The sequence below is a fragment of the Triturus cristatus genome, chromosome 7 (genome assembly GCF_964204655.1).
Source record: "Triturus cristatus chromosome 7, aTriCri1.1, whole genome shotgun sequence".
Taxonomy (NCBI): Eukaryota; Metazoa; Chordata; class Amphibia; order Caudata; family Salamandridae; genus Triturus; species Triturus cristatus.
The window spans coordinates 274,064,028-274,080,511 of record NC_140590.1 but is presented as its reverse complement, the minus strand read 5'-3'; the positions used below and the strand labels follow the sequence as shown (position 1 = coordinate 274,080,511).

The 16,484-nt window shown below is 47.7% G+C and overlaps 1 protein-coding gene across 1 annotated transcript in view; it reads right to left on the bottom strand.

Moving 5' to 3' along the window:
- The window catches only part of LOC146809396 (testicular acid phosphatase homolog), a 188,357-nt gene that overhangs the window by 53,276 nt on the left and 118,597 nt on the right, over window positions 1–16,484 (bottom strand). The window contains exons 8-9 of the mRNA XM_085616225.1: window positions 15,106–15,188; window positions 12,336–12,442 (exon numbers count right to left, since the gene is read on the bottom strand). Of these exons, the coding sequence (XP_085472351.1) occupies window positions 12,336–12,442; window positions 15,106–15,188 (190 nt within the window). The remainder of the gene's footprint in view (window positions 1–12,335; window positions 12,443–15,105; window positions 15,189–16,484) is intronic.

Here is a 16,484-nt window from a genome sequence, read left to right as displayed (position 1 = left end):
TAGTGTGAAGCACTGCTGCTGCTTTTGTTACTGGGGGATAATATGGTATGGGGGTGCTAGTGTGAAGCGCTGCTGCTGCTTTTGTTACAGGGGGATAATATTGTAGGGGGTGCTAGTGTGAAGCACAGCTGCTGCTTTTGTTACAGGGGGATAATATTGTATTGGGGTGCTAGTGTGAAGCACTGCTGCCGCTTTTGTTGCAGGGGGATAATATTGTAGGGGGTGCTAGTGTGAAGCACTGCTGCCGCTTTTGTTACAGGGGGATAATATTGTAGGGGGGGCTAGTGTGAAGCACTGCTGCTGCTTTTGTTACAGGGGATAATATTGTAGGGGGGGCTAGTGTGAAGCACTGCTGCTGCTTTTGTTACAGGGGATAATATTGTAGGGGGGTGCTAGTGTGAAGCACTGCTGCTGCTTTTGTTACAGGGGATAATATTGTAGGGGGGGCTAGTGTGAAGCACTGCTGCTGCTTTTGTTACAGGGGATAATATTGTAGGGGGTGCTAGTGTGAAGCACTGCTGCTGCTTTTGTTGCAGGGGGATACTATTGTAGGGGGTGCTAGTGTGAAGCACTGCTGCCGCTTTTGTTGCAGGGGGATAATATTGTAGGGGGTGCTAGTGTGAAGCACTACTGCTGCTTTTGTTACAGGGGGATAATATTGTAGGGGGTGCTAGTGTGAAGCACTGCTGCTGCTTTTGTTACTGGGGATAATATTGTAGGGGGTGCTAGTGTGAAGCACTGCTGCTGCTTTTGTTACAGGGGGATAATATTGTAGGGGGGGTGCTAGTGTGAAGCACTGCTGCTGCTTTTGTTACAGGGGATAATATTGTAGGGGGTTGCTAGTGTGAAGCACTGCTGCTGCTTTTGTTACTGGGGGATAATATGGTATGGGGGTGCTAGTGTGAAGCGCTGCTGCTGCTTTTGTTACAGGGGGATAATATTGTAGGGGGGTGCTAGTGTGAAGCACTACTGCTGCTTTTGTTACAGGGGATAATATTGTAGGGGGTGCTAGTATGAAGCACTGCTGCTGCTTTTGTTACAGGGGGATAATATTGTAGGGGGGGCTGCTAGTGTGAAGCGCTGCTGCTGCTTTTGTTACAGGGGGATAATATTGTATGGGGGTGCTAGTGTGAAGCACTGCTGCTGCTTTTGTTACAGGGGGATAATATTGTAGGGGGGTGCTAGTGTGAAGCACTACTGCTGCTTTTGTTACAGGGGATAATATTGTAGGGGGTGCTAGTATGAAGCACTGCTGCTGCTTTTGTTACAGGGGGATAATTTTGTAGGGGGGGTGCTAGTGTGAAGCACTGCTGCTGCTTTTGTTACAGGGGGATAATATTGTATGGGGGTGCTAGTGTGAAGCACTGCTGCTGCTTTTGTTACAGGGGGATAATATTGTAGGGGGTGCTAGTGTGAAGCACTGCTGCTGCTTTTGTTACAGGGGGATAATATTGTGGGGGGGCTGCTAGTGTGAAGTGCGGCTGCTGCTTTTGTTACTGGGGGATAATATTGTAGGGGGTGCTAGTGTGAAGCACTGCTGCTGCTTTTGTTACAGAGGGATAATATTGTAGGGGGTGCTAGTGTGAAGCACTGCTGCTGCTTTTGTTACTGGGGGATAATATTGTAGGGGGGTGCTAGTGTGAAACACTGCTGCTGCTTTTGTTACAGGGGATAATATTGTAGGGGGGCTAGTGTGAAGCACTGCTGCTGCTTTTGTTACAGGGGGATAATGTTGTAGCGGGGTGCTAGTGTGAAGCACTGCTGCTGCTTTTGTTACAGAGGGATAATATTGTAGGGGGTGCTAGTGTGAAGCACTGCTGCCGCTTTTGTTACAGGGGGATAATATTGTAGCGGGGTGCTAGTGTGAAGCACTGCTGCTGCTTTTGTTACAGGGGGATAATGTTGTAGGGGGTGCTAGTGTGAAGCGCTGCTGCCGCTTTTGTTACAGGGGGATAATATTGTAGGGGGTGCTAGTGTGAAGCACTGCTGCTGCTTTTGTTACAGGGGGATAATATTGTAGGGGGTGCTAGTGTGAAGCACTGCTGCTGCTTTTGTTACAGGGGATAATATTGTAGGGGGGTGCTAGTGTGAAGCGCTGCTGCTGCTTTTGTTACAGGGGGATAATATTGTAGGGGGGTCCTAGTGTGAAGCACTGCTGCTGCTTTTGTTGAAGGGGGATAATGTTGTAGGGGGGTGCTAGTGTGAAGCACTGCTGCTGCTTTTGTTACAGGGGATAATATTGTAGCGGGGTGCTAGTGTGAAGCACTGCTGCTGCTTTTGTTACAGGGGGATAATATTGTAGGGGGGTGCTAGTGTGAAGCGCTGCTGCTGCTTTTGTTACAGGGGGATAATATTGTAGGGGGCTGCTAGTGTGAAGTACTGCTGCTGCTTTTGTTGAAGGGGGATAATATTGTAGGGGGGTGCTAGTGTGAAGCGCTGCTGCTGCTTTTGTTACAGGGGGATAATATTGTAGGGGGCTGCTAGTGTGAAGTACTGCTGCTGCTTTTGTTGAAGGGGGATAATATTGTAGGGGGGTGCTAGTGTGAAGCGCTGCTGCTGCTTTTGTTAGAGGGAGGTAATATTGTAGGGGGTGCTAGTGGGAAGCACTGCTGCTGCTTTTGTTACAGGGGGATAATATTGTAGGGGGGTGCTAGTGTGAAGCACTTCTGCTGCTTTTGTTACAGGGGGATAATGCTGTAGGGGGTGCTAGTGGGAAGCACTGCTGCTGCTTTTGTTACAGGGGGATAATATTGTAGGGGTGCTAGTGTGAAGCACTGCTACTGCTTTTGTTACAGGGGGATAATATTGTAGGGGGGTGCTAGTGTGAAGCACTGCTACTGCTTTTGTTGCAGGGGGATAATAATGTAAGGGGGGCTAGTGTGAAGCAGTGCTGCTGCTTTTGTTACAGGGGGATAATGTTGTAGGGGGTGCTAGTGTGAAGCACTGCTGCTGCTTTTGTTACAGGGGGATAATAATGTAGGGGGTGCTAGTGGGAAGCACTGCTGCTGCTTTTGTTACAGGGGGATAATATTGTAGCGGGGTGCTAGTGTGAAGCACTGCTGCCGCTTTTGTTACAGGGGGATAATATTGTAGGGGGGTGCTAGTGTGAAGCACTACTGCTGCTTTTGTTACAGGGGGATAATATTGTAGGGGGTGCTAGTGTGAAGCACTGCTGCCGCTTTTGTTGCAGGGGGATAATATTGTAGGGGGTGCTAGTGTGAAGCACTGCTGCCGCTTTTGTTACAGGGGGATAATATTGTAGGGGGGGTGCTAGTGTGAAGCACTGCTGCTGCTTTTGCTACAGGGGGATAATATTATAGGGGGCTGCTAGTGTGAAGTACTGCTGCTGCTTTTGTTGAAGGGGGATAATATTGTAGGGGGTGCTAGTGTGAAGCACTGCTGCCGCTTTTGTTGCAGGGGGATAATATTGTAGGGGGTGCTAGTGTGAAGCACTACTGCTGCTTTTGTTACAGGGGGATAATATTGTAGGGGGTGCTAGTGTGAAGCACTGCTGCTGCTTTTGTTACTGGGGATAATATTGTAGGGGGTGCTAGTGTGAAGCACTGCTGCTGCTTTTGTTACAGGGGGATAATATTGTAGGGGGGGTGCTAGTGTGAAGCACTGCTGCTGCTTTTGTTACAGGGGATAATATTGTAGGGGGTTGCTAGTGTGAAGCACTGCTGCTGCTTTTGTTACTGGGGGATAATATGGTATGGGGGTGCTAGTGTGAAGCGCTGCTGCTGCTTTTGTTACAGGGGGATAATATTGTAGGGGGGTGCTAGTGTGAAGCACTGCTGCTGCTTTTGTTACAGGGGGATAATATTGTAGGGGTGCTAGTGTGAAGCACTGCTACTGCTTTTGTTACAGGGGGATAATATTGTAGGGGGGTGCTAGTGTGAAGCACTGCTACTGCTTTTGTTGCAGGGGGATAATATTGTAGGGGGGCTAGTGTGAAGCAGTGCTGCTGCTTTTGTTACAGGGGGATAATGTTGTAGGGGGTGCTAGTGGGAAGCACTGCTGCTGCTTTTGTTACAGGGGGATAATATTGTAGCGGGGTGCTAGTGTGAAGCACTGCTGCTGCTTTTGTTACAGGGGGATAATATTGTAGCGGGGTGCTAGTGTGAAGCACTGCTGCCGCTTTTGTTACAGGGGGATAATATTGTAGGGGGGTGCTAGTGTGAAGCACTACTGCTGCTTTTGTTACAGGGGGATAATATTGTAGGGGGTGCTAGTGTGAAGCACTGCTGCCGCTTTTGTTGCAGGGGGATAATATTGTAGGGGGTGCTAGTGTGAAGCACTGCTGCCGCTTTTGTTACAGGGGGATAATATTGTAGGGGGGGTGCTAGTGTGAAGCACTGCTGCTGCTTTTGCTACAGGGGGATAATATTGTAGGGGGCTGCTAGTGTGAAGTACTGCTGCTGCTTTTGTTGAAGGGGGATAATATTGTAGGGGGTGCTAGTGTGAAGCACTGCTGCCGCTTTTGTTGCAGGGGGATAATATTGTAGGGGGTGCTAGTGTGAAGCACTACTGCTGCTTTTGTTGCAGGGGGATAATATTGTAGGGGGTGCTAGTGTGAAGCACTGCTGCTGCTTTTGTTACTGGGGATAATATTGTAGGGGGTGCTAGTGTGAAGCACTGCTGCTGCTTTTGTTACAGGGGGATAATATTGTAGGGGGGGTGCTAGTGTGAAGCACTGCTGCTGCTTTTGTTACAGGGGATAATATTGTAGGGGGTTGCTAGTGTGAAGCACTGCTGCTGCTTTTGTTACTGGGGGATAATATGGTATGGGGGTGCTAGTGTGAAGCGCTGCTGCTGCTTTTGTTACAGGGGGATAATATTGTAGGGGGGTGCTAGTGTGAAGCACTGCTGCTGCTTTTGTTACAGGGGGATAATATTGTAGGGGGGTGCTAGTGTGAAGCACTACTGCTGCTTTTGTTACAGGGGATAATATTGTAGGGGGTGCTAGTATGAAGCACTGCTGCTGCTTTTGTTACAGGGGGATAATGGCGTAGGGGGGGTGCTAGTGTGAAGCACTGCTGCTGCTTTTGTTACAGGGGGATAATATTGTATGGGGGTGCTAGTGTGAAGCACTGCTGCTGCTTTTGTTACAGGGGGATAATATTGTAGGGGGTGCTAGTGTGAAGCACTGCTGCTGCTTTTGTTACTGGGGGATAATATTGTAGGGGGTGCTAGTGTGAAGCACTGCTGCTGCTTTTGTTACAGGGGGATAATATTGTGGGGGGGCTGCTAGTGTGAAGTGCGGCTGCTGCTTTTGTTACTGGGGGATAATATTGTAGGGGGTGCTAGTGTGAAGCACTGCTGCTGCTTTTGTTACAGAGGGATAATATTGTAGGGGGTGCTAGTGTGAAGCACTGCTGCTGCTTTTGTTACTGGGGGATAATATTGTAGGGGGGTGCTAGTGTGAAACACTGCTGCTGCTTTTGTTACAGGGGATAATATTGTAGGGGGGCTAGTGTGAAGCACTGCTGCTGCTTTTGTTACAGGGGGATAATGTTGTAGCGGGGTGCTAGTGTGAAGCACTGCTGCTGCTTTTGTTACAGAGGGATAATATTGTAGGGGGTGCTAGTGTGAAGCACTGCTGCCGCTTTTGTTACAGGGGGATAATATTGTAGCGGGGTGCTAGTGTGAAGCACTGCTGCTGCTTTTGTTACAGGGGGATAATGTTGTAGGGGGTGCTAGTGTGAAGCACTGCTGCTGCTTTTGTTACAGAGGGATAATATTGTAGGGGGTGCTAGTGTGAAGCACTGCTGCTGCTTTTGTTACAGGGGATAATATTGTAGGGGGGTGCTAGTGTGAAGCGCTGCTGCTGCTTTTGTTACAGGGGGATAATATTGTAGGGGGGTGCTAGTGTGAAGCACTGCTGCTGCTTTTGTTACAGGGGGATAATATTGTAGCGGGGTGCTAGTGTGAAGCACTGCTGCTGCTTTTGTTACAGGGGGATAATATAGTAGGGGGTGCTAGTGTGAAGCGCTGCTGCTGCTTTTGTTACAGGGGGATAATATTGTAGGGGGCTGCTAGTGTGAAGTACTGCTGCTGCTTTTGTTGAAGGGGGATAATATTGTAGGGGGGTGCTAGTGTGAAGCGCTGCTGCTGCTTTTGTTACAGGGGGATAATATTGTAGGGGGCTGCTAGTGTGAAGTACTGCTGCTGCTTTTGTTGAAGGGGGATAATATTGTAGGGGGGTGCTAGTGTGAAGCGCTGCTGCTGCTTTTGTTAGAGGGAGGTAATATTGTAGGGGGTGCTAGCGGGAAGCACTGCTGCTGCTTTTGTTACAGGGGGATAATATTGTAGGGGGGTGCTAGTGTGAAGCACTGCTGCTGCTTTTGTTACAGGGGGATAATGCTGTAGGGGGTGCTAGTGGGAAGCACTGCTGCTGCTTTTGTTACAGGGGGATAATATTGTAGGGGTGCTAGTGTGAAGCACTGCTACTGCTTTTGTTACAGGGGGATAATATTGTAGGGGGGTGCTAGTGTGAAGCACTGCTGCTGCTTTTGTTACAGGGGGATAATGCTGTAGGGGGTGCTAGTGTGAAGCACTGCTACTGCTTTTGTTGCAGGGGGATAATATTGTAGGGGGGCTAGTGTGAAGCAGTGCTGCTGCTTTTGTTACAGGGGGATAATGTTGTAGGGGGTGCTAGTGGGAAGCACTGCTGCTGCTTTTGTTACAGGGGGATAATATTGTAGCGGGGTGCTAGTGTGAAGCACTGCTGCTGCTTTTGTTACAGGGGGATAATATTGTAGCGGGGTGCTAGTGTGAAGCACTGCTGCCGCTTTTGTTACAGGGGGATAATATTGTAGGGGGGTGCTAGTGTGAAGCACTACTGCTGCTTTTGTTACAGGGGGATAATATTGTAGGGGGTGCTAGTGTGAAGCACTGCTGCCGCTTTTGTTGCAGGGGGATAATATTGTAGGGGGTGCTAGTGTGAAGCACTGCTGCCGCTTTTGTTACAGGGGGATAATATTGTAGGGGGGGTGCTAGTGTGAAGCACTGCTGCTGCTTTTGCTACAGGGGGATAATATTGTAGGGGGCTGCTAGTGTGAAGTACTGCTGCTGCTTTTGTTGAAGGGGGATAATATTGTAGGGGGTGCTAGTGTGAAGCGCTGCTGCTGCTTTTGTTACAGGGGATAATATTGTAGAAGGGGTGCTAGTGTGAAGCACTGCTGCTGCTTTTGTTACAGGGGGATAATGTTGTAGGGGGTGCTAGTGTAAAGCGCTGCTGCCGCTTTTGTTACAGGGGGATAATATTGTAGGGGGGGCTAGTGTGAAGCACTGCTGCTGCTTTTGTTACAGGGGGATAATATTGTAGGGGGTGCTAGTGTAAAGCGCTGCTGCCGCTTTTGTTACAGGGGGATAATATTGTAGGGGGTGCTAGTGTGAAGCACTACTGCTGCTTTTGTTACAGGGGGATAATATTGTAGGGGGGTGCTAGTGTGAAGGACTGCTGCTGCTTTTGTTACAGGGGGATAATATTGTAGGGGGTGCTAGTGTAAAGCGCTGCTGCCGCTTTTGTTACAGGGGGATAATATTGTAGGGGGTGCTAGTGTGAAGCACTGTTGCTGCTTTTGTTACAGGGGGATAATATTGTAGGGGGGTGCTAGTGTGAAGCACTGCTGCTGCTTTTGTTACAGGGGGATAATATTGTAGGGGGGCTGCTAGTGTGAAGCACTGCTGCTGCTTTTGTTACAGGGGGATAATATTGTAGGGGGTGCTAGTGTGAAGCGCTGCTGCTGCTTTTGTTGCAGGGGGATAATATTGTAGGGGGTGCTAGTGTGAAGCGCTGCTGCTGCTTTTGTTACAGGGGATAATATTGTAGGGGGGTGCTAGTGTGAAGCACTACTGCTGCTTTTGTTACAGGGGGATAATATTGTAGGGGGTGCTAGTGTAAAGCGCTGCTGCCGCTTTTGTTACAGGGGGATAATATTGTAGGGGGTGCTAGTGTGAAGCGCTGCTGCTGCTTTTGTTACAGGGGATAATATTGTAGGGGGGTGCTAGTGTGAAGCACTACTGCTGCTTTTGTTACAGGGGGATAATATTGTAGGGGGTGCTAGTGTAAAGCGCTGCTGCCGCTTTTGTTACAGGGGGATAATATTGTAGGGGGTGCTAGTGTGAAGCACTACTGCTGCTTTTGTTACAGGGGGATAATATTGTAGGGGGTGCTAGTGTGAAGCGCTGCTGCTGCTTTTGTTACAGGGGATAATATTGTAGGGGGGTGCTAGTGTGAAGCACTACTGCTGCTTTTGTTACAGGGGGATAATATTGTAGGGGGTGCTAGTGTAAAGCGCTGCTGCCGCTTTTGTTACAGGGGGATAATATTGTAGGGGGTGCTAGTGTGAAGCACTGTTGCTGCTTTTGTTACAGGGGGATAATATTGTAGGGGGGTGCTAGTGTGAAGCACTGCTGCTGCTTTTGTTACAGGGTTATAATATTGTAGGGGGGCTGCTAGTGTGAAGCACTGCTGCTGCTTTTGTTACAGGGGGATAATATTGTAGGGGGTGCTAGTGTGAAGCGCTGCTGCTGCTTTTGTTGCAGGGGGATAATGTTGTAGGGGGTGCTAGTGTAAAGCGCTGCTGCCGCTTTTGTTACAGGGGGATAATATTGTAGGGGGGCTACTGTGAAGCACTGCTGCTGCTTTTGTTACAGGGGGATAATGTTGTAGGGGGGTGCTAGTGTGAAGTGCTGCTGCTGCTTTTGTTACAGGGGGATAATGTTGTAGGGGGGTGCTAGTGTGAAGCACTGCTGCTGCTTTTGTTACAGGGGGATAATATTGTAGGGGGGTGCTAGTGTGAAGCACTGCTGCTGCTTTTGTTACAGGGGGATAATATTGTAGGGGGTGCTAGTGTGAAGCACTGCTGCTGCTTTTGTTACAGGGGGAAAATATTGTAGGGGGGTGCTAGTGTGAAGCACTGCTGCTGCTTTTGTTACAGGGGGATAATATTGTAGGGGGGTGCTAGTGTGAAGCACTGCTGCTGCTTTTGTTACAGGGGGATAATATTGTAGGGGGGTGCTAGTGTGAAGCGCTGCTGCTGCTTTTGTTACAGGGGGATAATGTTGTAGGGGTGCTAGTGTGAAGCGCTGCTGCTGCTTTTGTTACAGGGGGATAATGTTGTAGGGGGGTGCTAGTGTGAAGCACTGCTGCTGCTTTTGTTACAGGGGGATAATATTGTAGGGGGGGTGCTAGTGTGAAGCACTGCTGCTGCTTTTGTTACAGGGGGATAATATTGTAGGGGGGTGCTAGTGTGAAGCACTGCTGCTGCTTTTGTTACAGGGGGATAATGTTGTACGGGGGTGCTAGTGTGAAGGACTGCTGCTGCTTTTGTTACAGGGGGATAATATTGTAGGGGGCTGCTAGTGTGAAGCACTGCTGCTGCTTTTGTTACAGGGGGATAATATTGTAGGGGGTGCTAGTGTGAAGCACTGCTGCCGCTTTTGCTACAGGGGGATAATGTTGTAGGGGGTGCTAGTGTGAAGCACTGCTGCTGCTTTTGTTACAGGGGGATAATATTGTAGGGGGCTGCTAGTGTGAAGCGCTGCTGCTGCTTTCGTCACAGGGGGGCTCATATTGCAGGGGGGGTTTTAGTGTGAAGCACTGCTACCGCTTTTGTTACTGGGGGCCGATATTGCAGCACTGCAGCAAAACTGACTCCCAGTAACAAAACTGGCCCCCACACCACGGGTCAGAAATCGTTCCCCACCCTTCCGGCCCAACGATAAAAAGCCCGGTGCTCGCTACGGTCAGTCCGGCCCTGCTGTCGCAAGAGCCTGCAGGGCACATTCACCTATGACACTGATGTGCAATGTTAAATCTGGTGAGTGGTTATTGCCCAAATAATAAACATTTGTGAAGTGAGAAGATCCATATTGCCCTTCGGTAATCAGACTAACCTGACCACTAACCCTCAATGCTGGACTGTCATCCATTTTATACAAGTATTCAATGTTCTTCAAATTTATTTTATTTAATAGTTGTACATAGTGTGGATGCACTAATTAGTATTAGTGTGCTTCGCATCACAAGGACAATGCACAATCATATAGGAAAACCATTCAGAAATAACTAGCAGTGGTATGGGGTGCAGCCAACTTTGTAGGAATCTAAAGAGTGAAGGAAACAACAGAACCCTGAGCACAAGTGGAAAATGTCAGGAAAAAAGACCTGGAAGCGTGGAAGGGAGGGGAACAGAGGAAGGAAGTGGGAAGTGGAAGGTGCAGAAATACATCGGATTAGGGAATGCGTTCTACCAGAGGCTGAGGTGACTGGCCTCAGTTCAGGTACTGTTTGAGTACATTTGTTTTCAGTCCCTTTCTGAAGGAGAGTAGAGGTGGCTGGACTCACAGGTATCCGGGTGACGGGTTACAGACACTGGTTGCTGCCCCCATGATAGAGTGTAAAAGGCTTGAGATGGCCTGAATTTGTGTGTCTGAAGCTGTAGAGAACCCTTACTTCTTGAGGGTCATCTGCGGCTGGATATGATCAGATAACACCCTTTGATCAGTTGGATGGCTTCCTCAGCCATCAAATTTTGAACTTGATCTTACCTTCCCGGGGTAATCAAAGTACTCTTAGCATTTGAAAAAAGTGGTCGAAGTTGCTTGGGTTTGATATTAATTTTGCTGTAGAGCGGAAGATGATGGTGCGAGGGAGGAGCATGGGATCTCCGTAGTCTAGCAATGAGAGGATTAAGACTAGAAACTGAGCTGCTTTTTTTATTTAATTTCAAGACAGTTTTATTTGCTTTAGCAAATGTAAGGGGAAATGTGCTGATTAAGCCAGCTTGTTTATTTGTGGTAAGGAGTTGTCTTGGGTGATTCCTAGTGATTGAATCACAGATCATACGGATGGAAAATACATCCTCCCTGGATTTTGTAATCACATCATCGTCAATTTTTGGCATCAGATCAGAAGGTTTTCAGTATTTTGTGGGTTTAGCATTTGAACATTTTCTGATATCCAATTGTAAGGTTTTGTGCATCTGCTCTTTTTTGCACAAAATGTGCAAAACATCTGTCTATGAGACCCTCATTTCTTGGTTTTACAGACACTGGGCTCTCACTTCCACTGTATCCATCCCTACACCCCTCACACTCTGTATCCCAACATGGAACTCCCAGGTTTTCTATATCTACACATGGAATGCTCAAATCCTGCATTCAGACATGCTGCTATGTAATGAGACAAAGGACACTCACCCTCTTTATTAAGGATACGGATTATGCACGCTCTGTAATACGATTTGAGACACTCACACCTTCTGTATTGAAACTTATAATTATCAGTGTTATTGTCATTGGACCCTCAAGTTGACTTTACCCTCCCAATGCAGCCAGGGGGCCCTCACAAGTATAGACCCTCTATACACTAGCCTGATAATCAATCCTGAGTAACCAGGGCTGGCAGCCTCACACCCAGGCGGCCACATCACATGAACCCTCACACACTCTGGTTTTAGAACTCTAAATTCATGCTTGAGTCCTTTTCAACCTCTATGGTCAGGCCTGACTAGCTATAACCAAGCCTGATCTCTGTACCCAAGCTTGAAACCCTTAAACTCTCTGCATCTAGGACTGAGTCCCTCACACCCTCTGTGTCCAATCCTGGAAACCTCACACCTGGTGTAATCATGCCTGGGACCCTCAAACCCATTTAATTCATGCCAGGTTACCTCACACCCTGTATTCATTTCTAGAAACAACTCAACCTTTGCATTTAGGTCTATAACTCACATAGCCTCTGTATTCCCCCAGGGACACACATACCCTCTGTGTTCAGGCCTGGCACCCTTCCATTCTAGGAACTCGGGCCTTGAACGTGTTCTCAATACTCACAAACAGTCCCCTGTTGATCCTTAGAGCAGATACAGCTGTTTTACTCCACCAAGGAAATAGAAGTAAAAGATGTAGGCTCAGACAGCAGAGCAATGTCTGCTCTGACAACGTAAGCTAGTTGTGACAACCCACCCTTGCTTTGCTAACCAATCTATGCCGCAAGGACCAATCTCTGCAGAGGTTCCATACACCTACTGTGGTGACCTATTCCAACAGGGTCAAGGAGCGCCCTCTGTGGGACCAGCTAACCCTATCCATGCTAACATATCCATGCTAGTGGCCTCTCGCATCTGTGAAGACATAACTGTGTTACAACTCCTCCAGGCAAACTTCATGTGATGGGCCAACCTCTGTGCTAGTCAACACATCCTGGCTGCTACGACGACTCATGCCAGCTATGATGACTCATGCCTGCTACGACGACTCATGCCTGCTATGATGACCCGCTCCCTGCGATGCTGCCCGCTGTCTCCTGAGAGAGATCCACATACCCATCAGTCTCCTCGTAGAACTCGAAAATGTGGCAGGCGGCGTAGGGAGGGTGGCGGCCATTGAACACTCTGAGAGCCGCCTGCAGGGCGATGATGGTACTGTCATGCTAGGAGGGGAGAGAGAAACACGTCAGATTTGGAAACGGCATTACATTGGGTGTCATGGGATCCTAGTCGATATTATTAACTTCAAGACTATTATTGTTCCATGAAATATCCTCCAATAACAATTGCAAGACAGTCCTAATAATCCTTCAAATGTAATGCAATCATAATTGAGTTTGTAGAATAAAGCTTGGATCCATCTGTCAATATTTTTACATTTCATGCTCCCCACCAACCATCCCTACGTTTAAGGTCTGTTGAACTGGAACAGCTGCTTCAATGTTTCAAAATAACACAAACCTGACAATTGCCTGGGTAGGAGAGGGAAACTGACAGCTTAGCTTCATAACATAAAGGAGCCGATACACAAAGGCCTTTTGGAGTGCGTAAAGTAGTGCTCTTATAGTACATTTTTACGTACTCTTACATACCTTCATGAATGCCCAATTACCTCCTGGTAAAAGTGCAAAAATGGCACAGTCTTTTCTACTTGCCCAAGGGAACTCTTACCTGGGTAATATCCACCTTCTCTAACTCTCAGAGGAAGGCAGACCCCTGCTTGATAAGCCAATAGAGGATAGTCAAATAAAGAAAGTTATTTTGCACATGCTCAAAAAGAAAACTCCTGGGTTGGGTGGAATTCTTGATCAAGGGACATCGGAAGTGTTTATCCCAGTAGATCTCATTGCTGTCTCTAACACTGCCTCCCACGCCATTCTTTTCAGACGTATGCATATTCTTGACATCGGTCTCAATGCTCTTAACTGGCTCAAATCTTTTTTATCTGACAGAACCCGAACAGTTAGCTTGCCCTCTTTTTCTTTTGATATCACAAAGATCATCTTTAAGCCCATCAGGGGCCTCCCAGAGTCTGACCTTCTATATGACTCCACTGGCTGATATCTTCAAATCGTTTGAATTCAATATTGTTTCCTAAACCGATGATGCCCAGATCACTGTCTCTGTTACAGAAAATATTAACAAGACATGGGTTAATTTCATAGCATGGATTTCCCAAGTAGCTAGATGGATGAAGGGCAACTGTCTTAAGTTTAATAGGTACAAGACAGAGCTCATTTGGTTCACAAACTCCACTGCTATCAGGTCTAAGGCTAGATGGCCCAAAGAATTGGGCAACTTGTCGATTCCAACGGACTTGTCCAGGAACCTTGGTATCATCGGAGACAGAAACCCTTCCAAGGTAGATGAAGACACTTCTGTCTCTTCTTCTTGCTTTAGCCCCCTCAGGATGCTCCCTAAAGTGTTCAAGTGGTTCCCCATTAACTCTCATAAAATTGTCACCCAAGCCCTGATCACCAGCAGTTTAGATTACGGCAACGCTCTGGATGCTGGCAATCCCGATTACCTCATCAGGAGGATGTAGACTGTTCAGAACACAGGAATCTACCTGCTTCTCAACCTTCCATCATGCACATTGATGTCTTCACATCTTAAGGCCTTGCTCTGGCTTCCAATGCACAGATGTGTCATCTTTAAATTACTGTGCCACACACACACACACAGCACTAGATGGTACTGGGCCACACTTACCTGAGTAGAAGGAGATCTTTGTCTAGCCTTCTAGAGTGTTTTGCTCCAATGCACTTCATCTAACTACATTTCCACGGATCCACCAGACACGAATGGATCAAAAGGACCTTTTCCTTTCTGGCAGCCCATATTGAAAACCTTCTTTCCCTTCATCTATGACTGACTGACAACATTTCCACTTTTAAAACGAAACTGAAGACTTGTTTGTTTTGACAACAAGGCTTTAAGGAAACTCCTATCACAGTCTTAATGTCCGGTATGTCACCTTAATCTATCACAATCAATAATCCACAAGAACCACAGAATAACTGTTTGCTCTTGGATACATACAAGGTTTCTTAAAAAATCAGCTCCCAGCTTTTCCCATGGTTTACTTGGCAGCTCACTTGCCACCATGGGTGTATTACTAGAACTCAAATTCTTACCCGAAAACTTTCAATCACACTCCTGAACACTGTACTCCACCTCTCTGTCCATCATAGCCTACCAGTGTGCACCTCGTAACTTTCTCTTACTCAAGGTCATGCCCAAATATCCCACATGCAACATCTCTATCAGTTTCTTCTCAAAATGTGCCCCCCCCATGAGATGGGGGGGGCACATTTTTCACCCTTCTTCTAGTACCACTAATAGTGAGCGGTGAGCCCACTAACAATAACAAGACAGTGAAATTTGCTCCATTGAAGTAAAACAAAGCACCTTCAGGTGGAGAAAGCAGTTTAAGGAGCTGTGTCTGTGTTACAACGTCTCATAATACCTGCAACTTCATTGCAATTAGTCGCCCTCCTTTAATCTTGACCACAATTTCCTCAAATATATTGCATTGCAGCCCACAATAGAAAGTGAGATGATGGCGCAGCTCACTGGTTTACTCTCAATTTGCCCAGTACATCTAAAATGACCCATACATTATACATACTACCGTGACATCATAACCCAAAAGGACATAGTACAGAATCTAGTGGAGGACATGAATGCATACACCCCGGATCTTCCAGGGATCAGGCTCTCTCAGTAGCGTTGAGTGGCACCCGCGCTTCTCCTTGATACCCTTAGTCGGAGTGGAACTTATAAATTAAATCCTTGCACGGCTTAGGGGGAAGAGGATACTTACAGCAGAATACATAATCATCTTGAGTGGGAGTGATCTCCTCATCACCTCTGAGAAGTTCCTGAGCACAGCGTCCACGAGGATTCCTGCATAAATTGGAGGGAAAGGGTTAGGGTCAGGCTGGATGTACGATGTTACAACGCGAGTTTTTACAACGCATACCGTTACATCGCGGTCGTTACAACGACTGCGATGTTACCCCGCCATGCCTTTACAACGCAAGTCTTTACATCGACTTGCACTAGATGGCGTGCTAACATTAGAAAAGCGTAATTTACTATTCCAACTCCAGTCCACTTAACAGTAGGGAAGGTGTTGGGATAGTAAACTACACTATTTGTAATGTTAGCACGCCATCTAGCGCAAGTTGATGTTAAGACTTGCGTTGTAATGGCATGGCGTGGTAACATCGCAGTCGTTGTAACGATTGCAATGTAACTGCATCGCGGTGTTAAGGCTGTTCCCCGTCAGGCTGCATTGAATGAAGAATGGAGTCCCTGTGGCAGCAAGGGTGAGGGAGACTGAGCACATGCAGTCCTTGCAGTCCGTGTCTGAGAGGCCACTGCAGTGTGAGTCCAAGAGCTGCTCACAGCATGTGTCCATGGCAGAGACCTAACAGTCAGTGTCTTGGCCACAAAGTCCTTTCACTTAATTCCCAAGAGGCTCTTGTAGTCTGTGTCAGAGCCAGAGAGCCTCATAGTATGAGTCCAAGAGGCCATTCCCACCTGTGTCACAGATGCTAGTACAGTGTGTGTCTGAGAGGTCCTTACACTCCGTGCCAAAGACCTTCCAACAGTGTGTCTGAGACACAGAGTCCTTGCAACTAGTGTATCCTACAGGCCCTTTCTATCTGAGGCCTGTAGTCTGTGTCTGAGGCACAGGGTCCTTTCTGTCTGTATCCCAAGGCTATCACAGACTCTACAGTGTGTGTCTGAGAGGTCCTTACACTCTGTGCCAAAGACCTTCCAACAGTGTGTCTGAGACACAGAGTCCTTGCAACTAGTGTATCCTACAGGCCCTTTCTGTCTGAGGCCTTACTCTGTGTCTGAGGCACAGGGTCCTTTCTGTCTGTATCCCAAGGCTATCACAGACTCTACAGTGTGTGTCTGAGAGGTCCCCACACTCGGTGCCAAAGACCTTCCAACAGTGTGTCTGAGACAGAGTCCTCGCAACTAGTGTGCCTGAGAAGCACAAAGGCATGTAGTCTGTGTCTGAGACACAGAGTCCTTTTGTCTGTATCCCAAGAAGCGAGGCTCTCACAGTCTGCACAGTCTGTGTCTTTGAATCCTTTACACTCTGTAGCGCAGAAGCCCTTGCAGTCAGTGACAATGGCAGGGAGACCCTTACAGATGCCTCTCAGGCCAAGAAGCCCTGGCTGTCTA